Source organism: Thermobia domestica, chromosome 11, assembly GCF_964235325.1.
Source record: "Thermobia domestica chromosome 11, izTheDome1.hap1.1, whole genome shotgun sequence".
Classification (NCBI taxonomy): Eukaryota; Metazoa; Arthropoda; class Insecta; order Zygentoma; family Lepismatidae; genus Thermobia; species Thermobia domestica.
This window is the reverse complement of record NC_137464.1, coordinates 102,880,499-102,907,821: the sequence shown is the minus strand read 5'-3', so window position 1 is coordinate 102,907,821 and position 27,323 is coordinate 102,880,499. Positions and strand designations below refer to the sequence as shown.

Here is a 27,323-nt window from a genome sequence, read left to right as displayed (position 1 = left end):
CGTAATTCAGGTTTTTAGCACATTTTTGGAAATGCAGAAGGGGGGATGACGTGTAAAAATAACAGAAAACGATCGATATTAGTATTCAGCCCAAAGTTTTCGGGATCGCTGAGATGAATAGTGACACTCCAGATACCATTTTAACTCCAAATTCAATTCCTATGCATATACTAACGGGAAAAGGGTTCAGATACTTTCCAAAAACACATCCCCAGTTGCAAGAAACAGACATTTCACAAGCTCAATAAGTTAGCACTGTGTAAAGCGTGATCCGAAACTATCTTGAATAATGTTTTTTTAATATATAGAAAGAAAATGATTAACCATAATTTCATATAACATCGTATTCAACTTGAGTGATTATTAGCTAAAACAAAATTAGGATGTAGGAAAGCATTATAATGAAATCCGCTTGGAGAGTATTAATAAATATTGTCAGTAAACTAAAATATATATTTACCAACTTTGCTCCTCCAAATTGTTATGTATAGATGTTTCAAAACATCATCTTAAGTGTCAAATTTTCGCTGATAGCTACCAGTAAGGAAAGGTACTTAATGGGAATATGTATTATTTACATTCGTAAATTCTACGACATTATTAGCGTTTAACGCAATCAATTTTGTCCAATCGATAGATTTTATTGAACTGAAAAAAAAATATGTATAAGTCTAAAAGCTTATGCGCAGTTTTCGAGAAAATGGAGCAAAAAATTTATGGACTAAAAAATTGATGCCATACGATAACCATGTCACTTATTGAGGTGAAAATAATACTGAAACATATACCCATGTCACTTATTGACGTGAAACTAATACTGAAACATATAACCATGTCACTTATTGAGGTGAAACTAATACTGAAACATATAATCATGTCATTTATTGAGGTGTGAAACTGATACTAAAACATATTCTGATAAAATAATTCAGTATGGCGTTAGCAAATCTTTCTTCCAGTTTACTGTTCCACGATTATGACCTTTAGGCTAAGGGAAACAATGATTAAGGCAAACGAATGATCATGGAAGAATTGAACGGCAATGTGGGAGGAACCAGGGATACCCGAGCAAACCCACGGACAAGATGTTGTCCACCGCAAACTTACTTGGCCGGGGATCAAACCAGGAACCCACTCACTAGACCTAAGCGCTCTACCATTGAGCCGCCTTGTCCCCAGTATGACATTAGTAAGGCGACACTACACATCATGGTTAAAAGATATAGGAGAAAATTACGAGTGAACTAAAATTTTAATTTCATCTTTACTATAATCCTTTTACTATAGTGTTGATAACCCATATGCCTTTCAATCGCTATATCAGATCAAACTGGACAAAATGACATGCTCATGGAAAATTCTCATGACCTGTTTTCGAGAAAATTGGGGAAAGCATTTAAATTATGGTGCTAAAAAGAAAGTATGGCCTAATTTTTATTCTACTAAAGAAGATTTTGTCTTTATCCAATGGTGACATACGTACTCCTAATAGTCACACAGATATATCTGATATTTGCCCACATATTACCTGTAAAAGCATCTTGTTACTCCACAGAATACATCTTTGTTGTTGTTCTTCGATGATAGTTTACGATGATGAAGGTTTCAATCATATTACTCCAACTTCCGTTCAAAGTATTCATATTCGAATACAACTTTTGTCCCCTTTTTCGAGGGTTAAAAGTCTCGTGTGTCTATCTTTCTACGAACGATTAAGATTTTATTTTGATCAGTTTCACTTTATTATTGCTATGCTTTGTCTCTTTCAGGTGCTTTGAAAGCCCCGATGTTGAGGCATCGTTCTACATATCTACTAGAATTTGGAACAGCACAGTGAGTATATTTTGAATTTATTGAATACTCATGCTATTTTGTCTTTGTTTGTCCGTACCCACACAATTGGGGTGATGTAAGAGGTAGCGTAGGTCACGGCAACTACAATGTTGGTTGTGAGCTATTAGGAGCGTGACTGGCAAACTGAAACGTCTTGCTTTTATAATAAGGATTCAGTGTTGTGTTCTTCATCCATGTACTCCAGCTTTTTCCTGTTGACCACTGTACGATATCCAAGAGCACTTTTAGTCTCAGTGCAGTAACAAAGAGAAACAGCAAGAGCCAAAGAGAAGAGGAGACAAGATGGGAGAAAGGAATAAAAGTTTCCACTGTACGAGTACTTATGAATCTATGAATGGCCTATTGGTTTGCATCTTATGTCAATTTGTCTAGTGTACTAGAATGAAAAATGAAATCTATGTTGTTATAAAACATGAAGCTGAAAACAACTTTCATGCTTATTCGTTCTTTGTTCATCTTTATGCTACATATAAAGCATAATTTTCGTCTTTATGCTGTTTACATAAAAATATGTGGAGAAAAACATTAAATGAAATAGTTAATTTAACGTCATTTGATTTCAGCAGTCTGGAAAGATACGTAAAATTGGAAGATCTATTGCATTAGTAATGGCACTAGAGAGAGGGGTGGGTAGGCTGTGCACCAAGTTCTTGTACCGTTTTCTGAAATTCTTCCAGTTAGCCAATTCTGAAAGTCTGTCTAAGTCTTCTGACCAAATAAATATTCCAGCCCACTTATCCTGACGCAGCTAGACAAAGCCACTAAGCCAGTAGGAAAGGGGCCAAGTTTCCAGCTCCATTCATCCACTGTTCAATGAGGCTGCTGACAAACTGGAAATTAAGATTTGCAGTAAAGAAATATGTCAAGAACTAGGATTACAATAACTATAAAGCTATACCTTCATTAGATAGGTAATCACTTATGACCCTATCCAGTTGTTTTTTAGAAATCAATTTATCTTTCAAAATTCTGTGTTATAGGTCTTATTTACTACAATAGAATCCCTTTTACTGCTTTTATGAGTTTCATTTGAAAGGAACATATTTATGTCAATATAGGTGTGCCTGGAATGACGTCTTTCACTATTAAAAATAGTAATAATAACTAAGAAACGGTTAAATTTCTTAGTGATAGTTGCAAGATTTTAAGAGGAAACATCGTATTTTCTTCAATATAGTATGCTTATCAGATTTTACGACCATCCCTTTCATTTACGGGGGGAGAAATCGTTGTATACATAGGCCCTACCTTCCCAGGACTAGGGTGGGGCATATTTCGTAGAAAAAAAAAATCAATTTCTGTCACCAAACCTCCATCCCCCTCCCCCGCATCAGGCTAATCTTCCTTCAATGGTCATAAATTGTACCTTTTATAGATTTTTGGTCTAATTTGTGTATTCTACTAATTGTTTCACGTCTCTAGGGCAGCTATGAGATAAGCTATTGGCACATTATGAATATTACATTTCTTTCAAAATGTTTCTTGGGATCCAAGGGAGTTAAATAGCTAAACGAGCTTAGCTCCTAGCTATTCTCTGATGTACTGTAGGAAAACACTCGCACTTCCTATAGTGTTAAGGAGCCAAAACCTTCGCAACGATTAGTGTTTCAAATTGATAAATCAAGATGCTAACGTGCTCTCAAATCACGTCATGGGACTTTAACATCACCAAGGAAAATAGTTCATACAGTAGTACCACCATCTTTCACAGGTTAAGAGGAAAGGAAAATTATTACCCTCTAAAAATAAGTGATATGACCAAGGACGCCTATGCTGAGGGGGCTGAGGATTCGGGCCCCCAATGCTCATTGGGGCCCCATATGTTTTTGTGGATATGTATATTATATCTATTTTTTATTGTTATATGTATTTTTTATGAATATACAATATGTGGCATCATTTGAATTCAATTTGTCTTAAAATCCTCATATATGTTTCTTAGACCCTTGTCTGCAACCAAACACACATTGAATGGACCCCAAAAGTTACAGAGAAATCGGTGCCCTTGGACATGACTATGGTGTTGGATTAAGCATTATAGACTGAAAGAAAATAATACAAGTGAATGGTGACGCAAGAACTGGCAAAATAAAAAGACTAGAAGGAAACGGGAAACTCTGAGAAGACCAAACAATGTTGTTGTCCAACACAATTGTAGTATGGCCTATAAACTAACTAGCTATAACTCCTTGGTTCAACACTACTTTTTTTCTCTCTTGATGCTAAATCTAAAATACAGATCTCATTTAATTCAAGAAATATCTAGGTACTATAATGTGGACTGCTTGGATGCTAAAAAATAAAAAAAATGTCCAATATCTTCATTCACTTCTATACATGGGTATATCTTTTTTTAAAAGAAGAGTTTCGTAAGCAGTAAATTATAAGACCATAATCTATCGCTCGTCCGCATCTGCCACAAATAACCAAACACACATTATGCCAGTTGTAATTTGAGATTGTCCTTCATATGGTGTTTCTCCCAGACCTATCAGCAACAGACCTATCAACCTGCGTCCATCCTCGATTTGGATATATTTTAAGATAAAGGAAAGTGGGTATCACTTCACCAAATGCTCTGCTTTCTCTTCTGCAATTGCCTAATACCGAATCCAATTTAAGTGATACTTCTCGTCTCATAGTCTTGGTGCTCAAAAGAGGCTTTCAACGTAATCCGAACCAATCAAGATCAAATGTTAATCGATTACGGTGGCATATATGACTTAATGTTAAAGTGTGTACCCAAGTGTTGAAACTGTTTGGAATGTCAAATAATAATAATAATAATAATAATAATAATAATAATAATAATAATAATAATAATAATAATAATAATAATAATAATAATAATAACGTAGATATATTGCATTTGATACGGAATATATTATTATTCCTTCTCATTCAGTTTAGTAGTTTTTTTCGGTTAGGATAAAAACTTAATTCACTGATAAGGTTGGTCTTAAATTCTTGTCATTAGCAACCATACAAGGTAATTCAATTGTCTCATTCTACTCAAAATGCTTCAATCAGTGAAGCTTATTTCTGTATGTTCACGCACTAGAAGGAAACTCATCTCCAGTCATTTTACATTAAGAACGTCTACCTTATTACATTTCCCAGTTGTTCTAGTATTAATCTTACGAAGTTTCAGGATAACTACTTCTAGGGTTGTAACTCTCAGAAATTTAAACTTTCTTTTAGATTTTTGAACATTAATCTCTAAGTGGTAGTCCTTCACAGATATCTTGGTAGTCTTTCACAGATTTGATTTGGACCCGACAACATTGGCTCTTTCTTACTCAACAGAACAGCTTTTTAGTTATTGCGGTTGCTCTATCCATTTTATTCAATAGATGTTTCAAGGAAGTGTATTAGCCCACCAGCTGGAATCTAGCTCACGTGACCTCAATATATAAATCTGGCCCTAAAGATCATGTATCCTCTTATAGGCCAATGTCTCTTCTTTCTGTAATATCAATTGTTTGCGAAAAAAGAATCAAAGATAGGCCTATTCTACTTAAATTCACTACACCCTACATTCACACTTCTCAGCACGGGTTTCTACCGAAAAGTTCAAGTCTTATGAACTTAAGTACTCTTCTTTCCAGTGCAGCTAAATGTATGATTAACAATACTCAATTAGATGTTATCCTTTTTGATCTCTTCAAGGCCTTTGATTCTGTCAGTCACATTAATCTTCTTCACAAGCTTTCCAATAGGTTTAATATAAATGACAAATTTCTTTATTTAATCAAGCGCTACTTGAAAGAATGTAAACAGCGAGTTGTTCTTTCAGAGGTGATGTCTAGCCCCAACCTGTGATCTTAGGGGTGCCACAGGGGAGTGTATTTGGGTCTCTGCTACTTGTGGTGTATATGGATGACCTCTACTCTCATTTATCAACTAACCCTAGTGGCCTTCTACTGTTTGCTGACAATTGTAAATTATACAGAAAAATATCCTGTCTCCAAGACACGATTACCCTACAGGAAGACGTAATTATCTTATAGGCTTGTGTAGAATGTGACACTTGAAACTCAACAGAGAGAAACGTTACAGTATTACCATTACAATAAAAAAAAACCTCCTGTTTACTCTACATACCATATCAACGATTCCCCTATTACACATTCTGCTAGTCATATTGATCTTGGTGTTTTCTTTGATCCAAAGCTCGTATTCTCTGACCATATCTCCTCAATACTTACGAATTGAATGCCCATGTTGGGGCTTCTTTATCAATTTACTGAACTAAGCACTGCTGCATCATTAGGAACTTTTTATAAAACCCTAATAGCGTCCAAGATCGAATACTGCTCTCCTATATGGGCCATGGCCGCACCTACAAGTCTCTCTAGACTTGATTCTATTCTTAATTTCTTTACTGCAATAGTACGCTTTCATGTTCCCTCACTTCGAATTTTTTCTAAAAAGGAACTCTTGTGACATCTTAATATCCAGACTCCGGGAGTACGTAGAAAAAACTCTCATCTGAAATTTCTTGATAAAGTAGTTAATGTAAACTTAAGATCGGAAACATTACTTCAAGAACTATCCTTACGCGTCCCTTCCCGCATAACCCGGAATACCAACCTATTCCATCTTGCCCGCCCTAAGTTGGCAATTATACAGAAGCCCCTTTTTTACAGAATACCGAACTGTTACAATCATTTAACAACTGATGTGGACATTTTTTCGAGCTATCCTGTGTTTGAAAGAGCAATTAAACTAGTTTTGAAGAAATAATATTACTTTTGCACTATTTGTTGACACTATTTTTGTTGTTGTTTTCTTTTTCCTGTTTGTTAACATTTCCCTGTGTAAAATGGTAAACTTATGCTGTATCTGGGAATTTGTTCAATAAATTAAAAAAGTATAAAAAATATCTCCACTAGCACGGTACTAAGTGTAAACAAAACGATTGAGAGTGTTATTGTACTATAGGTTGGACAGCAAACCCGTAACTTGGAACTTTCCGGGGAGGAACAAGCACCCTAGAAAAAATATTATGTTAAGTCTCCTAGAAGAATCTGAAATATAAAATTTGGACCCGTACTAAAATTTAAAACCTTAAGCATTTTTAATTACTTTGAACTGCAGTTGGCGTTTTACTGACGTAAGTCTTAGATTATATTTACACTTCATTTTAGGGAAATACATTTCGTTGAGATGTTGGGCAGCAGCAACACTTTAAAATATTTCACTGGCGGACCTACGGGAAGGACTGTGAGGGAGATCCCCCAAAGGCTACCTTTTATGGGCTTATATGTAAAATATTGCGATACTTTATTCTGATTTCATTTGATTAGTTTAATACCGAATAAAGTTTGACGTTTAACCGTGAAATGTTTTCTTATCTTAATATATTTTTTCTTTCAACGTTTGTTTTTGCGAAAGAATATAACTGAACTTTTAAACTGGAAGAATTTGTAGTACCTGATAGGTAATTATGAAAACCAATTAATATGCGTCAACAACAATTTAACACTATGAAGTTTACTTCAACTCATAGTTTAAGGTCATTGGTGACGAGTTACCCTTAGCGCAACCTGATGAGCTGATCACTTTCAAATCTCTCCCAAAGTTTTCAAACCTTTTTAGAAAGATTTTTTTTCAATCACGGTTTGAAACAAAAAAAAAAAAATAGTTCGATAATTTTTCAGCCTTACTATTGTGCTTAAGACTCATACTCTAAAATCATTAGTGGAAAAATTAGGACTTGAAATTTGACATGTAAATATTAAAACCTATTAGTATATAATAACAACAATTCCACATTTTAAACTTTAGCCGCAACTCATAGTTTAAGGGTACCAATGGAAAGTTGTTCTTTGTGCAATCTGATTGGCTAATCACTTTAAAATCGGTTTAGCTTTTTCAAAAATTATTTTGAAAACTTTTAGTTTAATTTTTTTTCAACGTCTTGTTTGAAAATTCGTGTTTGAAAACTTTTTATGAGAAAAAATTCATAGTTTTAAAACTCTTGAGGTCACTGAAAACATTTTACAAGTCTAACAAAAAAAATGCTTATAAAGAGTCGGGGCATATTAGATCATGAAAATTTGACAACACTGTACGTCAAACAGATACGTTTTTCGTAAACTATTCGCTTATTGGACTGTAATATGTAAGCATTCACTTGACACAACTAAACGCTGAGCATTAAAAAGTCGCTCAAACATTTACACTTTTTTAAAAATTATTGCTGATAACAACTTGTTGTTGTCTCGTGTGGTCAATGTGGCCAAAATTTAGCATTTTAATTTGGTATGGTCAAGGGTAAACCACTTTCAAATTTAGGCATGTATACGTTTGGCATCATTTGTTCCCTTGGATGAGTATAAAAATGTCAAAAAATGCAAACTTAGTAAGATTTTATACTCTAAAGGAAGTCTTTATGATCTCAATAATAAGTTTGGAAAGGTGTGTACATTTTACAATTTTTGAACGTTCAAAGTTCAAGACCAATAGGGGTATCTCCTTAAATTCAGTAATTTTAGCAGGATCAATTTTTACTCTTGGATTATTATTTTAAGAAAGAAAAAAGGATACGTTAATGTCAATGTACCTTGAAACCAGATTTTAGGTGACCCTGATTCTCAGGCGTTGTTAGGCCACATGAACTCTGATATGACGCCATGTTTTTCTTATATTATCTTTGTTAAATTTAGATTATTCTTGCTTAAATCTGATTAATTAGTTTTAAAATACTATTAATGCACCATAGTTACTGAACGAGGCAACACTGATTTGCCCAATTTTGGCCACGTTCACTACACGAGACTACAGTTCATTTTAATCAGGAAGAATTTTAAAACACTGTAAATGATTTACGTCAGTCGCTTCAAGTAAATGCTTAGTTCAGTCAATAAGCGCTTAGTTTACAGGAAATTTGTGTCATATACAGCGTTCCCAGATTTTTCTTTTTTTTTTTCTTTTTTTTTTTTTTTTACCTAAACTGCTACTACTCTTTGGAAACTGTTGTATCTGTTAGACTTGTAAAATGTTTTCAGTGAGCGAAAGAACTTTAAAACTAAAAATTTTGAAATTGAAAATTTTGAAACAAAAAATTTTTAAGCCCAAATTTACAAACTGCATTCAAAAATTTATAAAACTAAATATTTTCAAAATTAATTTGAAAAATTATACACAGAATTTAAAGTGGTCAGCCAATCAGCTTCCACTAAAAATAACTTTCTAGAATATGAGTTGCGACTAAAGTTCAAAGTGAAATTGTTATTATTACATACTAATAGGTTCTAATATAATAACCTCTCAGAATTGAAGTTCTAATTTTCACATCAATGACTTATAATTGTATAGATTCAAAATCTTTGCAAACTAAAACTGTTACACTAATGTCTGTAGATTTTGAGTCATAAATACAATCCTAAAGTTCAAAACCTTTCAAAATAAAATTTAAAAACAAACATTTTCAAACCGTGATTGAAAAACGTTAAACAAAACTTTTCAAAATGTTTGAAAAATTTCAAAAAATGATGCAAAAATTATCAGCCAATCAGATGGCACCAAGGATAAGTTTTCACCAATTACCTTTGACTATGACATGTAATTAAAGCACTAAGTGTAAAATTGCTGTAGTCGTGAATCAATCGTTTATTGTTAATATCAGGTTCCAGATCTTAAATTTTCATAACAACGACCTTAGACTATGAGTTGTAACTACATTTCCAACATTCAACAAATTATCAAAGTGGGTTCAATTTTAGGCGAGAGCTCATGTGTTTTTTATTCCACGTTAATCAGTATGTCTACATTTGATATAGCCTCGATGCTGAACGGGACGTTAAGCTCAAACTCAACTCAACTCAATTCAAATTCTCAAAGTGAATTTAAAATATCAACCATTTCTGAAAAACTTAAAGTGAACTTTGAAAGTGATTAGCCAATCACTTTATAACTTTCCCCAATGACTTTAGACTATCAGTTTTAACTAAGAAATTTTCTGTTGCATATCAATCGTTTTAATAATTACCTATCTTCTTCAAGATCATTTTTACGAATGTCTTTAGACTATAACCTGTACTTAACCATCTGATCATATGATAATATAGTAATCTCTAATTTTAAATAAGCTTAAAACTGACAAATTTGAATTTTTCTTAATTATTAGTTACGCAACGGATCAACGTGAACCATTCAATTTTTCAAAAGTATGCTTCTAAGTCACAGGGAACGATTACCAAATTTTGTTTTCTGACTATTCCCAAATTTAAGGTTGAGTTAATGTACTTCCCCAAAATTTTAGAATGTTCCTAGGTACGTATGTCCAATGAACTAAGACGAGACCCTATATTTATTCAAATACAGTTATATGTTACAATAAAACCACATCTTATAGGATAAATTAGTTAACAAACCTTTGGATTTGAATTTTTTACCCATTGACATTAGACTATGACTCGTAAGTACAATCCTAAGGTCAAAGTGTGAAATGGTTAATGTATATCAATAGGTTACAATAATTACCTAACAGGTTTCAAAGCAATATTTGGTATTTGAGGTAAGAATCAACCAATCATATTTCAGTACAGATAAGATTTAACCAGTGATTTCTCTTTATTAAGAACTTCCATAATTTTGTTGAAAGTAAAGAGAAACAATGATTTTAGTTATTAATAAGTTTGCATCTGAGTGCCTTTTGATATAGGTGCTAATCCACCTAAATTTACAGATAAAAACAATTGTCTAACCGGGTTTTATAGAACAACATAATTGTGCTCAGACATGTATCAGTTTCTAGGATGATGTGTTGCAGAGTGGAGATGTCTTAAGGGCCGAAAAATTCCTTTTGGAAGGAGTACCTCATGACTCTTTACGTTGCAAAATTTATAATTTACGTAATATGGTAACCTGTGACAATTCATTACCACAGCGTGTTATGGCTAAACGATCATACATTATGTGGCTCAATCAACAGTTATCGTGCAAGCTTTCGCAAATTGAAGATGTAAGACTAGCGTACGTGCGCTAATACCACGATATATCGCGGAGAGGAAGAACAAGGTCAAAAGCTTGTACAAGTGTCACTTAGCTAGTGTCCGCTAGCAATTTGTTATGACAATGGATGAAGCATGGATCTACCAAAGTGACTGAAATTGATCGGATCATCAACTATAGAGGTGTTCATGAAAAGGATCAACGTAACGTTGAGCAAAGAAAGACTTAGAGTTGATGCTTGCTTCTGCTATAGAAGGAAACTCATAATTCGGAAAGACAATAAAAAATATCAAAATCAATACAGATTATTAAAGGAAAATGTCCTATCTCCAGCTTACAAGACGAAATACGGTACCAGCATTGTAGGGCGCCCTGTGAAGCTGCATCAAGTCAAACTTCTAAGGTAAAACCTACTCTTCTCCAACCTATGATTTCCATGCTACTCCGTTCGAGAATATTCCCATTAAGAGATAAAATGCTAGTCCCATGTATTACAATCTATTTGGACATTTTAAGTGGCACCTTTCGTCACGTCTAATTTGCGGGATAAATAGCTTCTGAAAAGCCTGCAAACAGGAGTGTAATAATAAGCCTATGTATCTTGTACAGCTACAATAAAATGTTCTGCCGTGTAATTTGTAATGTTTTACCGTAATTCAAGCCGATACTCATCATATCGATGATGGTAGAATGGAATATCTTAGGAAACCAGGATCTTCAATTTGTTCTGATGGAAATTGAATAGCCTCTATAATCAGTCAATACTGGTAAATTTTGGGGGTTCGGGGCGGGTGAGAAACCATTATGGAAAAGAACGATAAATTTTAGGAAATGGGTGGTAATTTGGGGGAAGAATTGTAAGTTAGTAATTGCTTTCAAGCCCGTAGAGGGATGAACAATCCTGCTTATGCATGAACATATTTTGCTACCTATCGTTTCTCTTGCGATTTCAGAGATTTCTACTCCTGTCGTGAATGAAGTGCTTAGTATGTGTCTGTTTAAGGTAAGATTACTCATTTTTCCTTTCTGCCTTTCCATTATCAGATTATCGTCTAAATTTATACTTTTACTGTCCTTTTTAGTCTTTGGTTAGCATATCTGAAATAATTCCAACACTCATTAGACCGTTTTTCTAATTACTTTGAGTTAAATAGCCTTTGTCGTTTCCTTCGTAATCCTATTCTACGTAGGCCTACACGCACCTATGATTGAGCTTGTATCCCAGTATGGTTACAGGAGTAATAATACAATCTATAGCATATGGTGCATCTCTACACCAACTCTAGTAACACTACATCTACGCCATCTCCTAAAAGTAAGGGAAACTGTCAGACATTTTGCACAATGTAAAAGTAACTGTACAATGTGCCAACAACTGTATTAATGGTAATAACTCTCAATTATTGACGTTACAGAAAGGAAAAGGAACGTATTTATATTTTAACTAATAACTATTTATAGTAAGCAAAAGTCTGTATTCTATTTTCTAAACTCGGTTATTACTACGCATTTCATGTATTAGTAGTATATCTCATTGTAGAATATTTTGTTTGTACCTACACTGATTTTAAAAGTCTTTTTAGTTGGTCTTCTAGTGATAACAATAGTAACTATGTATGTCAATAATGAATTTATTACTATGTTCATGGCGATTTAAAGTTTTGAGTTGGAAGTCATAAGATTCCATAGTCTAATCTTAGTACTTCTCAACAGACGTCGTGGATGGATATGTAGATAATTTTTCTTGTGTTATTACGGTGAACAGCGGGTAAAACAGTGTCACTTTCTTATCTTTCTCTTTTTAGGTGTGCGTGTATGTATGTATGGGCACTTGTGTGTGTGAATGAGCATATAATTCAAAATAATAATTTCTTTTCAATTCTTGCATAATTTAAATAGCTATGGAATAATAATATTTAGCAGTGCTATACTCATGTTGAAACATGTGGATTGCAAGTATATTCTTGGTTGTGCTTTAATAGATCGTATACTTATTGAACTAGGTAAAGAAGTTCGATTTATTTAAAGTAAACGTTACTTGATTGAATTGAAATTTAGCGTCCCTTTCAGCAACTGGGTTATATGAGACGTAGATCTACAGGATAACGTCAAATTCGAACCATCTGGGTTCCCACTATGAATCGAACCCTCGTTTCCCGCAAAAAGGACATGAAGCAAATGTTGTTTCGGTAGGTTTGTAGACTCATGGGAGAGCTCATTGATAGTTGAAACAGTCAAACTAGATAACCACGCTTGGTAAATTTTCTTGTATCTTTTATGAAATCGTTGGTCCAATGTATCGCCTTTAATTATGCAAAAATATTCGGTTTAGCAAAAATGCTGTTGCATATTGTTATAGAATACTTTCTGTGGTAGTAAGCTTAACAAGAAAGTTTGGCAAGAACTTGGCATTTTAGCAAATTAGGACAATCTCAAAACTTTATAATAAATTCTTATAATTCAAGGAGAAAAATCTTTGCTGTATAAGTGGCATTTGGCAAAAAATTAAGCGCGTGATTGTTTTTTTTTTAAAATAACAGCACAATAATGTACAACAAAGAAAGCAACTGTATGAAAACTACACGTATGGGAAGAAAATTTTACCGTCATTAGCTTAGGTTTACACAGAACCGAAAATATTAACGTGTGCTACGAATTTCAAACTGGAATAAACATAGTATCTTAGAAACTTTCAAGTTTGGGGGAATAGAGCGTAGCTCATAAGAAAATTTGTAACACTGTGTTTTAAGACAACTCAAGGATGAATTTTACGAATTTCTTAAGATAAGAAATAAAATAATAGAAATCAATTCCTTTGGATATTTTCGACATCATACCACAAGCTATCAGGACTCGAAATGGTCTTAGAGCTCCCTAGTGGCTAAGCGGTTAGCGTACGCGCCTTTGGCGTGGGAGACCCGGGTTCGATTCCCGGCGGGAGCTCATGTGGTTCGGATTCCACGTTAATCAGTAGGTCCACGTCTCATATAGCCTCGCTGCTGAAAGGGACGCTAAACTAAAATCAACTCAACTCAACTCGAAATGGTCTTAATTGTAAAAAATCTACTGAATTTTAATGGCACAGAAATTTAACCATTATGACCATCTAACATAGTAAATAGATGTAATACTCACTGGCAAATTTAGCTTTGATGATCTCCAATCGATTACTTTTCACTATGCGATTTTAATTCCAACTCTCGAGTAAATCCAACCAGCACAACCCTTTTCCGGTATTCGAACGCTTCCTGATTATAGCGTAGATCTTAACTCAGGTCTCCTTATGAAATGCCTTACTCTGTTATTTCCTTATAGAAAAACTTCCTATAAATGTGGCGTGATGCCTACGTTGCCTGTTTTTTATTCTCTTAAACAAATAGTTTGAATATAGCATCCTTATTTTACAATAGGCAAAATGAATTTCCAAAATAAGTGTTTGAATTTGGGTACTTTAAAATATTTCAAAAAATGAGTGGAAGGTAAATTTACGAAACAGTCCCTTTCAAAATTACACCGTTTAGGCTAGAGGAGACGGATGATTAAAAAAAGTGAATGATTATAAAATTAAATTTTTTGTTCTCTCCCACCTGGAATCGAAACTGAGACTATGTGCACCAGAGATTCGCCTAGTCATTAGACTAGAAGGGAGATTCCCAGCCAAAAGAAAATTATTGAAACCTCCAATGTTCCGGTTTTTTTCTCAAGAACAAAGTTAAAACAATTTGTGCAATATTTAGAAAAATTCTTCATTTATTAGTCATTGATATCCAACTAACAGAAATAACCTAATCTCTGTTTACTCACTTTTGGAGTGATAACCTGTTATTTAGAGTAATGAATCCTGATATTTCAGTAAAAAGGCAAGTCCATAACTATCACTACACTGTAAATTTTCATAGTGTGTCCGGGTATTTTAATTGGATAATCTGGGACTCTTACACTGTTTTGTTAAGCTCTTAAAGGTTTGTGTAAGTGGATTCGGAAAGAGGGAGAGAAGTGAAACATTATTTGCGGAATGTATAGTTTGTTTAAATGAACTCAAAATTGGCACTTGAGGACCCTCAGAAAGGAAGTAAAAAAAAAAATATTATTTTTTGAAAATCTTTTATGACATTTTCCAACATCAAGAGAATACATTTGCCTTAGAAGAAATTTCAGAATCTCTGCTACAAAAGGAAGCACACTAGACTTTCCCAAATGACTTTGGATTTCGGACTACATGCAGGTTCTCACTGTAAAATATAATAGGAATCCTGATTAAAGACGCATTGTCAGATTACGTCTTTCAATTACATTTTTGAAAGTACGCCTCCTTGGTTTTCTATAATGTAATCAAGTAGATTGACTACGTAATAGACAAAAAATTGAATGCAATGAGTTATGTATATTCGAGTACTGCATCGAGATAATACATGAACTTCAAGTTCTTCGAAATTTGAGTTGCTTTGAGAAATATTTAAGATATTTACTTATACTAATATTTCATATCAACTGTCGTTTTATATATCGAACCTTTCAAATTAATAAGGAAATGAAATCAAGGTCGTCCACGAAGTCGAGGAGAATAATAATGTCCTATGTTTATAAAATTTTCAAGCATAGCAAAAAATCGCCATAATTCAAACACACACTTATATTCCATGCCGCTTTCGTCAGACCTAACTACGCAAGACCTGCTATGCTGTGGAATTTGGAACTTAAGGAATTCCAGTATTTACTATTTAAAATGGTAATCTATGTTTGCGTTTTTGCGTACTGGTTAAGAAGGTTGATTAGTTTGGGAAGGAATAAAGGCGGTGGATAAAAAAATCTGAAGATTATAGTGTAAACTTCATATACGAGGTGCATACTAAATATACGAGCATTTTCTTATTTCAGGAAAGAAACTTCAGCATCGGAGACCTTAGCAGTACAGGTTTTGTTACTAGGTGACAGCAGTTGTCACAGTACATGAACGTAAAAGACTCGTTCCTGATGCTGCCAAGGGATATGGAATTTTCGGTAGAAGGGCTACAGGATATGGAACTTTAGGTTGAGGAATTCCTCACTGCAGTTAGACCTTGTACAGTTCATATTTATCGTCAATTGGAGAGTGTAGGTGTGTATGTGTGTGTGGTGATAATACTCTTGTAGAAAACACCAGGAAGTGTCGCGTTATTTCTTCCGTTACAATCCCTGATTCCAAATATATATTGAATATTTATATACTACGTAAGATTATGATAAAACTACACCTCGAGTACACACACTTCAGAATATATATTTCATACTATATATCGAATTTGTCACATTGAAGAAAATGAACAATCACATTCCTGCATATAATTCTTCGTTCTATCTTTTTTTAGTTACCATATCAACTAAATAAACAGGTTGTCATAGTAACGAAAAACAAGAAAGAAATATATCGATATAATACAAAATATTTAAAATTATTTCTTTATATCTTTTGCTTCTTCTTGTTCTTAACAGCTTGTGCCTCTTAAAAAGCACTTTTGCTCGTAAATAGAAACAATACTTAGAAGTACATATAAAACATACATTACCTTTGTATGTATGGCTCCCGAACTATAGGACTTCTTAAATTGATTTCAATTGAAGGAAGAATCCTGGACCGTTAAACATTTCATATACATAGTTACCTTACTATTTGAATAGCATTTACATATAAAAATTACGATTCATAGAACAATATATTATTTTCATCTTATCTCAATATCATTCTTACATTTGTCCAATAATTAATTTTATGTTAATTTTTATAAAATTATTGATGAGAAAGATATATTCAAAATGTGGTAAGTTTGTTGATTATTTAGGTCCTAAATAGTTAAGACCATTTATACTTCTCGACAATAAAGTTGATGTAAACTAAAATATAACATAACCTATTTCACTTATTCGGCCATAGTTAGCATAACTTTGATAAACAATATATGTATTAATGTATACATGTGTTACATAGGATGTGTACGAAGTAAAAATTACAATGAAATCATAACAATATTCAAAGTGAAACAAAACAAAAATTAATTGATATCACCAAAAATAATCACACAATAAAGAAAAAATTACAATAAATATTAATCTGAAACTTGGATACTATCTACATTGATCTTAGATAAAAATTCTGCAGCAAATAACTTTTCAACTAGTTGCGTCCATTTACTTTTGGTATGCTTTGACGGATGCCATAACTTTAGTTCAGGTTACATTACCAAAAAGATTCGATTAGGTTGCATTGAATGGCACAATCTTGAGTACAGTCCTGTATGTTATTTACTTCACCAGTTCTTTGATTTCTATTTTGATAATTTATGCCACCTATGTAACTACTACGAAATCTGGGAGTACGTGGAAAATTAGATCAATTGTTTACATTATTCCTAAAAACTGTATGATTATTATTTATGTTTTTTCTAAAATTAGGTTAGGTCGTATTGCCATTACGAGAAAACCCAACATTATCTCTTGTATTATAATTGCAATCTTCTCTAACATTGATGTTTCGCACGGGAATATAATTAGCTTGATTTCTGTTAGTATTACCTTGCAATCTAGACTGACTTTCATAATTTTGAACTATCATTATTAAGTGATTAAAATTAATACACTGCGAAGATATCAATAATTGCTGTAGCCTAAACGGTAATAATATTCTTATTGATGCAATAATGCGTGATTCCTGCTGATATGAATTGATCTGTTTCAAGTCATTATATGCTGAAATTACAAAATCTGTAAGACTTTTGTCCACTTTATAATCACAACGTCGGTTTCTAATCTGGGCATCCCGGTCTGCTAACGTAAAATCATTTTCAAAATTTGCTATCAACGCATTTTTAAAATTTGAATAATTATGCAGACTAATCTGATCGCTTTATACCATACCGAACAAGTTGGTAACAAAATATGTGGCAATATTTTCAGGAAATTAGCCTTACCTATACCAATTAGTTCAATTCTTCTTCAACTTTTTTTAAAAAGGTACTCGCTGGGATGTCCTCAGATCTATCGCTGAATTTAGTTAAGAATCTTATTTCAGTAAATTTCACACGAGTATTAGCACTACCTTAGATAACTAGGTTTTAAGTGTGTATGGTTCCTTCGACGTGGTTTTCTTTCTTCGTCCTCGATATTAGAGATGGTGTCCTCCCTTTCAGAATAGCCTTCTGATGAGTTTCTGTCTTCTTCGCAGGGTCTTGATTCAGTTCTCCTATGTTCTTCATACATTACGTTGAGGGCAGAACCAGGATTACACTTTGTTGTGCTGATTTTTTCTTTGATGATCTGTACTCCCTTTTGCAATCTCTGAATTTGGTTTGCATGTTCATTGACTTGCATTTCTACTACATCAACGATATTTCTCACCACTGCAAAACTATGGATAATTTGCTCTATCCTATTGTCGGTTATTTCCAGGTTGGTATTTATCTGCTGCGTTACTTGCTCCAATTTGGAATTCGTCTGCTGTCCTATTTGTAGTTTTACTTGTATCAATCTGGAATTCATCTGTTGTTCTATTTGTTGTGTCACTTGCTCCAATCTGGAATCCAAATTTTGTGTTCCTTTTTCCAATTTGGAATCCATCTGTTGTGTCATGGAATTCATCTGCTATCCTAGCTGTCGCAAAAGATCAATCACATCCGTGGAAGTCTCAGTTGCTGGAATATTGGCATCTTCAACTCCTGTACTGGTATTCATTTTAGTTATTGGGTTTTTTTTTTATTTTATTACGTAGTAAAATGTAATCACTGGTGTTGAGATAGTTTACTGAAACTTCTAACTAATCTCAAGGTTTCCACAGTTTCGGCACCATCTAAATATGTAACGTTATTTCTTCCGTTACAATCCCTGATTCCAAATGTATATTGAAAATTTATATACTACGTAAGGTTATGATAAAATCATACCTCAGGTATACACTTCAGAATATACTGTATATATCGAATTTGTCACATTGAACAAATGAACAATCACGTTTCTACAAGATGGTTCTTCGTTCTATCTTTTTTTAGTTACCATATCAACTAAATAAACAGATTGTCATAGCAACGAAAGACAAGAAATATATCGATAGGATACAAAATATTTAAAATTGTTTCTTTATATCTTTTTCTTCTTCTTGTTCTTAACAGCTTGTGCCTTTAAAATAGCATTTTTGCCTGTAAATAGAAACAATACTTAGAAGTAGATACAAAATATACATTATCCTTGTAGAAGCACGTGCACGAGTTTAAAGCAGGGAAACGAGTGTGAAAGATGAGCAGAAGTCTGGACGTATAAAAACAGTATCACTTGATACTAACATTGCCCGTGTTGGAAATTTCATCATGCAAGATAGGCGTGTCACTGTGCAGGTGATGTGTTATATCTGGTGCTAACAACAGGAATAGTAGAATGAATAATAACAAAAGAAACTGGGATTAAGGAAGCTTCTTCTCGCTAGGTTCCACAAATGCTTATTGATGATCAAAAAGATGCAATTATCACATCATGTGTAGCAAATTTGACACGCTTCAGAAGAGAGAGATGCAATTTTTTGGAAGGTATTGTGACAATGGATGAATCAGAGATTTCATTATCCAAGCGAGAAACAAAACGATAGCCAATGGAGTGGATACACACGGATTCACTACCCTCCAAAAAATTTCGGCAGGTGGCATCCAATGAAAAGCTGCTCTACGCTATCTTCTTGGATTTCCAAGGAGTGATACTGTCCCATCCTGTTCCGAAACGTCATTCAAATACGGCCGAGTATTGTCGTACACTTTTAAATACTTTTTTTTTTTCTAAAATTGACTGAGAAAGGCTACAAATGGGAAACTGCAACTTCATCTCGGATCTAAGAAGTTTTCTTGGAAAATGTAGCACAACAGTTCGATGTACAGTCTTTTTCAAAAAATCTTGGGCACCTATCTTCCTTTAAAAGACTATATTTTGTGAAAGGAGTAGGTAGGAAATTCTAATATTTTGGCTCTAAATGAAGATCTAACTCTGTGAAAGAAAATTCATATTTCTTTGATTTAACTCCAGTTGAAGGCAAAAGTGCAATGATGCTTTTCGAAGAGACGAGGTGTCTAGTTTTCTTTTTTGTCTTTTTTAAAAATAAGTCTGTACGTAAATGACATACTGTATATGTTAATACAGCTATACCGATGGAAGCTTCATAGGCTCATACAATACTCGTCAAGAACTTCATTAATAAGTCAATTAATAAATAATAAATTATAACTTTAATATGCCTATGAAGTACAACTTAATATCAGTACAAGTTTGATATCAGTACAACTTAATGATCAGTCTGAATCGAGGAAATTTAAATATTTTAAGCCTCTTGTAGGAGCCATAATGTACTCAGTTGTCGTTTATCTTATATTATTATTATTATTATTATTATTATTATTATTATTATTATTATTATTATTATTATTATTATTATTATTATTATTATTATTATTATTATTATTATTATTATTATTATTAAGGTAAAAGATAAACTATATTTCTATTTCTCATTCGCCATGTATTTTTTCTCTTAAAGAGTCACGGACATTAGTGGGTTTTTTTCGTAGATAGTTTACATAGTGAAATTTTAATATCGAAATATTACAGGAGGTACTTGTTTGATTGAGTCTTCCAATGTCTTCTTTCTTTGGCACATACATTCTACCGGCAGCAATGTTAAACTGACCCACTCCTGAGAAGAAAAATTACCTGTATATATTTTTTAATAAATCAATAAGAAATGTTCATCTTCTTAATTTAATACCTTATAAAGATAACTGTATAGAGACTTAATTAAAGAAATAACCTTGATGCGCAATTGTAGCAATCGTACACTTTTGAAACGCAATTGTACTAGTAGTATAAAGAATTTGAATTTGAGTTTTTGTTTTACACGTATTTTACAACACCGAAGATATCAAGAATGGTTTCTACTATTAAATATGAATTCGGAACAACACTCAGGACTTAAGTTCAGTGCAATTATTGGGGAGCACAGACGCTGCATTAGGGCTGCAGGAACAAACTACGCACCCCAGTTACAATGTTAATATTAACATATGCACTACACTTTTGGTTTCTCGACTTGGCAACGATTAGAATTGGTGGATTACATTTAGACAAATGCCTGGCATTTTCTGGTTGACGATATATTTCGTTATCTTGTTGTCCAGGGGCCGGTTCAGGATTTTAATTTTGGGTAGGCCAGCTCCCTCCCTTATGGATACATGTGCACATTTGATTGACTAATGACAATAGGAAGTTACTTTTACAGAATTGATTGATGCTATTTGTTAAATAATTATCTACAATGAATATAAATAGTCGAAAATGTATTACTCTTTATTGTATCTTTTAGCATTTATATGTTTTTAAAAATTTGTGGGTAGGCCCGTGCCTAACCAGCCTACCCGCTAAAACAGCCACTGTTGTTGTCCACAACGTAATAATGGGATTGTATCTTAGAGAAGTTGTTCTTTATTTTCCTTCCTGTTTGCACGTAACTTAGAACTTTCATCAAAAATATATTTTTTCACAACACTCCATGGTATGTTAACCTATCTGAAAGAAATTAAAATATGTAAATTACACAAAACATTTGACAAATGTTAATGACAAAACTACCTTTTCGGCATTCTGTGTTAACCGATCAACTACTTACGCCTATTCTGAAATTTTCTCGAGACGAGTACATCAACATATATCCTTCAATAATAAACTTCTTTTTAATAATAATAAATTCTTACACTCTTGTCGTTTCATTTACTCATATGATTGATTCGCAGAATGGGAAAAAATAAATAAGAAGTGTGGGGCTACAGTACTAAATCTTGTCGCTCCCGCTTCAAAAAATAAGTGCTGCCATAATTATATGAAATATGAACCACGTTGTGAGATATTAACAAAATTGTAAGTATAATATGAAGAAAAGTCATTCCATAAGTAAGTCATTTTTGAAAGTTGTTCAGTAAAAAATGGAATATTCAGTAATTGTTCTAGATTTAATAATAAAATATTAATTCACTCAGTATCAAGAAAATAAATCATTACAGTTATTTTCGTAAAAATCATAACAAAACCCACCCACACTTCTAAACGTAAGCTATCCTTTCTAAAAATTTTGTGAGGAAAAATAAATTATTAATTATGTTTGTTGTTCTGTATCGTTGCGAGACGTAGTCGCTTACTCCAAGGCAACAACGCAGACTGGAAGTACAAGAGACTTCCGATTATTATTCGCGTAATGTCTCAGATAGGCCGGAGCTCCATAATTACTTACTTCTTGGCCTACTCATACCATTAAAAACACTTATCTTCTTCATATTTTTACCTCTTAGTACAAATACAAATGAGTGTTATGTACTGTATTGATGTTTTGAAAAATATTGAAATCGATTAAATTGTTAAAAACACATTCTTCGTTTTATTACAGGGTTTTTTCCTTTTTATTTATTTATTTATTATTTTTTTACTAGGCCGAATAGTACGAAAGAGGGATATTAGCAAGCCACAGAGTCTGGTGTTTATTGTATTTAAAAGTAGGTAAAATCCTGAGTCAAATATTCGGAAGGCAAAAGGTATGGGAATGGAGAATAGTGGAAACTTCATAAAGAGAAATTGCATAATTTATATCGATCACCAAACATTGGTATGGTCATTAAGTTGAAGAAGTTCAGGTGGGCAGGTTACAATGGAAGAAAGTTGGAGCACCTTTTAAAATTTTAACTGGAAACTCAATGGGTAAAAGATCATTATGGAAATATAGGCGCACATTGGAGGACAATATTAGGATGGATCTTGCAAAAATAGATTACAAAATTGAAATTTGATCCAGTCAAATCCCTAGTAAAGGTGCAAACCGCACTTGATACGTTCTTCGTTTCACGGCCCACCAAATTCTACCGCGATGGAATCCATGGCCTTTCAGAAAGTTGGTAGAAGATCGTTCATTCTGATTGGGACTATTTTTGATCTTCCAGGTACGTCTTAGGTGACATATCGATTTTCGAAGGTGCTCGGTGTAAAAGCGACGGAAATGTGTTTGAACTTATTTTCATGTAAATACATTTCCTTAGCTACCTTATCTGGGAAATATTTTGACGAGATATGTTTAGTGTACCAAAGAGATCAGGTCCAGAATTGACATAGCCAAAGAAGCACTAAACAAGAAAATATCACTCTTAACTAACAGGCTTAATATTGGACTAAGGATAAAGTTGGTCAAGTGTTATATATTGAGCATTGGATTTTATGGTTCAGAGATTTGGACATTACGGAAGTTAGAAAAGAAATATTTAGAGAGCTTCGAAATTTGATGTTGGAGGAAGCTGGAGAAGATAAAATGTACGGAGAGGGCAACAAACGAAGATGTTTTAAAACGGATAGGAGAGAAGAGGATGCTTTTAGCCAGCATCCTTCGTAGGAAGGACAATTGGATTGGACACATCTTGCGAATAAATTGATTTCTTCATACCACCATAGAAGGAAGAGAGGAAGGGAAGAGAAGAATAGGAAGAAGAACACAAGTGATCGATGCTTTAAAAAATCGAAAGAAATATTGGGAGTTAAAAGAAGAAGCTGAAGATCGCGAAACGAGGAAATAACATTTCCCAAACCTAAAATTGAAAGAAAAAATTTATTAGTGCGTGGACCTGCCGAAAGGCAGAACACTTAGTAACACGTACCTTATCTTCTACTTAAAGTACCCTCTTTTGGTAATTTAAACAAAAATTGCAATTATCTCTTTCATTATAATATTTACAATACAAAACATTACCATTGTAAGTTCCGTTTGTAGATCATGTGTTTGAAACTTAGTGGAAACAAATTATTCCGCAAGTACTGAGGAAAATACGCCACGTTTGACAGTCCATAGAGTCGTTTTTTAGAAAAACTGGATTTTCCATTCCATTAGAATACTCTTATTTGCATGCAGCATGAAAATCCTAAATATCACCAAAGGAATATTAGATATTCAAAATTTAGTCTCTATACATTGAATGATATGAAACCTAGGTGGCTCTGTGTATACATGGAGTAACATATGGATGAACTTCCAAAGATACTTTTTCGATATTTACAGACTGTAAGGCATAAATCCTTTTAAACATTAGCTCAAATTATTTGAAAGATCGCAGGAGATTCTTTTTTCCTATTGTTAATTGAGAGTAAGAATTTATTATACTACAATTATAAGAATATACATTTACGACATGTAAACTAATTCACTGTACCTGATCTACAGTAATGGTAATATATCTCACTTCTGAACAGTTTGTTTTAAATTAATTATACACATGAAGAGGACAGTGTGGTTTCTGAAATTTAGTTAGAAGAATAGGTTGTAATATAATGGGTTAAAGTTTGAATGGTATACAGAAAAATCTGTTCTCCGGACAGCGGTATATTGTACAAAAATACAGAATCCTCTTTCTTACTACAGAAATCAGTACAAAGCATACGTATGCTACATAGGCACTGCCCTTAGATGTTACATCATGCCGTTGCAGGATGTCTGATATCTAACAGTCTTCTTGATATTACATACATCATGTATGTTACCTTTGTCAGCTATATGTTATATACGTCTATTTGTATGTGAGATCCTGACCGCCTATATTGTTTCATACTGAAAGTACGTACAGATGGAACTCTTATACAGAAAGTATTATAAAACATGCGCTTTCAGTTATACGTTTGCTGTACGTTACACGTTAAGTCCAAAAACTACAGGATTTGCAAATGTAACGTACGATTTTACATACACTACATACGTTTTTTTCGCAGTGGATAACTCTCTCTCTCTCTCTCTCACACACACACACACACTTTTGCCATAATACTTTTGGCATAATACCTTTGCCATATATATGCAAAAGGTACTGTAATAAATTCGCGAATGAAACAGCTATTTTCTTTATCACTAGAACTTCCACTGCCATCTATCGGTAGTTGAATGAAGCTCCGAGTTTATGTTTTCTGTTAACTGATTGACGTATCTACTTTGTGTGCGGAAATTAACTCCATATTAAAAATTGTGTATAGCTCTTTTAATACTTAAACAATCATCGTGAAACAATTTTTTCCTCATAATTGTGGCATTTATTACATGATAACTCTTGTATGTCATTGGAGGTACCAGTGACGGATCATGGCGCAATGTCAAACCTTGCGTGAGCGGGAAAAAATGGCATCCCAATACGAACTGTGAAAGTCCGTGGTACAAGAACAGAGATGGTGGCGAAGTGTGGATGGAACTCATACATCACAAGATGTAAAGATCGTAAGAAATTGTTATTCAAAGCTAATGTACAAAGTTTTGTAGCAGATATTAGGAGACAAGGTCGTCCCTCAACATTCAAATTGAGGAAAATGTAAAAGTGGTTCAGGAAATGTTCACTCAAAGTCCTTAGAATTCACAAAGACAGGTATCTTGCTAAGCAAGTTTAACCCGACACAGAACCCGAACTGTTCTGATGGAGTAAAACTCTTGATACTTGGAGGAGCGAATTCACCAAGTTCTTGCGAAGGTGCCGCTGGAATATATGCAAGACGTCTGTCGCAAACATCCTCAAACGTTTACGAAAACTGGTGGATAATGATGGTGCTTATGTGGAATTTTAAGCAATGCATAACAATTCTACTATTGGCAGGAACAAAATCTTTTTACGAGGATTATTAGATAAATTCTAAGCCTAACCAAGAGATATTAATACTATACATGTAATACTTTTCGGCCGTATTTATTTATCCTTTCTATATCATACCAGAGTTGATATTAATATCTACTCTTATTCTGTTGTTACAGGTCCAGAAAGACAGAAGAGTGAGCAAAGTGTGACCGAATGGAGAAATTGAAGGCGTGAGCTGTTATTGAATATTTCCACGGGAAAGATTTAAACCCGCAGGAGATCCACATCGAGATGGTTTGTTACTTTAGGCGATAGTGCCCCTTCATATGCCACAGTGGAGAAATAGGCAGCCGAATTTAAGAGGGGGAGAACCTCAATTGAAGATGACACTCGGCCAGGAAAGCCCGTGGAAGAACTAACTCAGGAGAGCATAGAAAAAGTGTACGAAGTCATCACGAATGATCGGCGAATGACCATCAGGTAGATTGCTGAGACAGTGGACTTATTTATTGCAAGTGTTGACCAAATTATCACCCAGCATTTGAGAATGACCAAGGTTTCCGCAAGATTGGTGCCAAAACTTTTCGCACGTGGTCAAGAGCTCACCAAGTGCAACATTGCAAGGAACAATCTTAATCTCTTCCGGACAAATCCAAATGTGTTTCGCATTCAATTCGTAATAGTAGATGAGATCTGGAACCACCATTACCAACCAGAGTGCAAACAGTTCCAAACAATGGAAACACCCCTCATCCCCCCTCTTATAAAGGCCAAGCCAGTGACTTTAGCTGGAAAAGTGGTAACTATATTTTTTCTGGTATTCGGAGGGGCTAATGATGGTGGATTATCTTCCTGAGGAGCGAACAGTAACTGGGGAGTACTATGCAGATCTTCTACGACAACTGTGTGGTAATATTCGGCAGAAGCATTGTGGAAAACTATTAGCAGGTGTGCTTCTCCATCAAGACAACGACCGTACCCACAAATCAGTCATCGCAATGGCAGCGATTCACGGTTGTGGTTACAAATTGGTCCCCCACCCACCTTATTCGCCTGCTTTGGCACCTTGTGACTTTTATATCTTTCCAAAGCTCAAAAAAATTGAAAATTACTCATTTTGACAATAATGATGACGTCATGCATGCCATAGGTGAAATTTACCACGCCTTCGACAAATTATTATTTTTTACCATCGGCATTTACTTACTAGAACATCGATGGGCAAACTGTGTTGACTTGTCATTGGACTATGTTGAAAAGTAACATCATGCAAAAACTATCTGCTGCTTCTATCATAGGTAGGATTAGAACCTTTGTAACAATCCTCATATTTCATGAAAATTTCCCTCATATTTCATTGAAAACTACTAAACAAGTTATAAACAATTTTCGATTGGGAGTTAATTCCCATCTACTCTGTAAATCTGGCTTCTGTGCCTTTCGGCCGTGTGCATCAAAGAAATTTAACTGTTGAACGACGTTCAACGTTAAGTTTTGATCAAGTGGTGGGTGAACTAAATGTAATCTTAAACGGCGGATTTTTAGCTGTTTAACTTCGTTGATCTTGGTTAGTCTACAGTACTGAACTTTTTAATGCAATTTTAATGGTGCAAAAAATCTCTTCAAGTACGTTTAAGTTTGAAAAAGTTCACTTTGGACTCGTTTACATGAACGTTCGTTTGAATTTCATTGGTGGTCGTCTTTCATTTTGAAAAAGTGACTTGCACCACTGTAACTTTAATTCGTCCATATGTTGCTTGGTCGTTAATGAACTGTGTACCTAAATCATTAGAAATGTTTTCCAGAAATCTTCTGAGAAAATCGTACCTCATAAAAAATACCTATCGTAGATTTCTCCAAAGCAAACAA

General features: G+C 33.9%; 1 protein-coding gene across 50 annotated transcripts in view; it reads left to right on the top strand.

Annotated features, from left to right (window-relative positions):
- LOC145664324 (uncharacterized) overlaps positions 1 to 27,323 on the top strand; it is a 1,583,153-nt gene that overhangs the window by 900,192 nt on the left and 655,638 nt on the right. For 33 of the 50 annotated variants that reach the window (XM_081730946.1, XM_081730945.1, XM_081730934.1 and 30 more), the window contains one exon: positions 1,770 to 1,833. The exons of 3 other annotated variants lie outside the window; for them this stretch is intronic. In XM_081730946.1, the coding sequence (XP_081587072.1) occupies positions 1,770 to 1,833 (64 nt within the window). 14 more of the 50 variants (XM_081730944.1, XM_081730937.1, XM_081730904.1 and 11 more) reach the window with 3 other exon arrangements.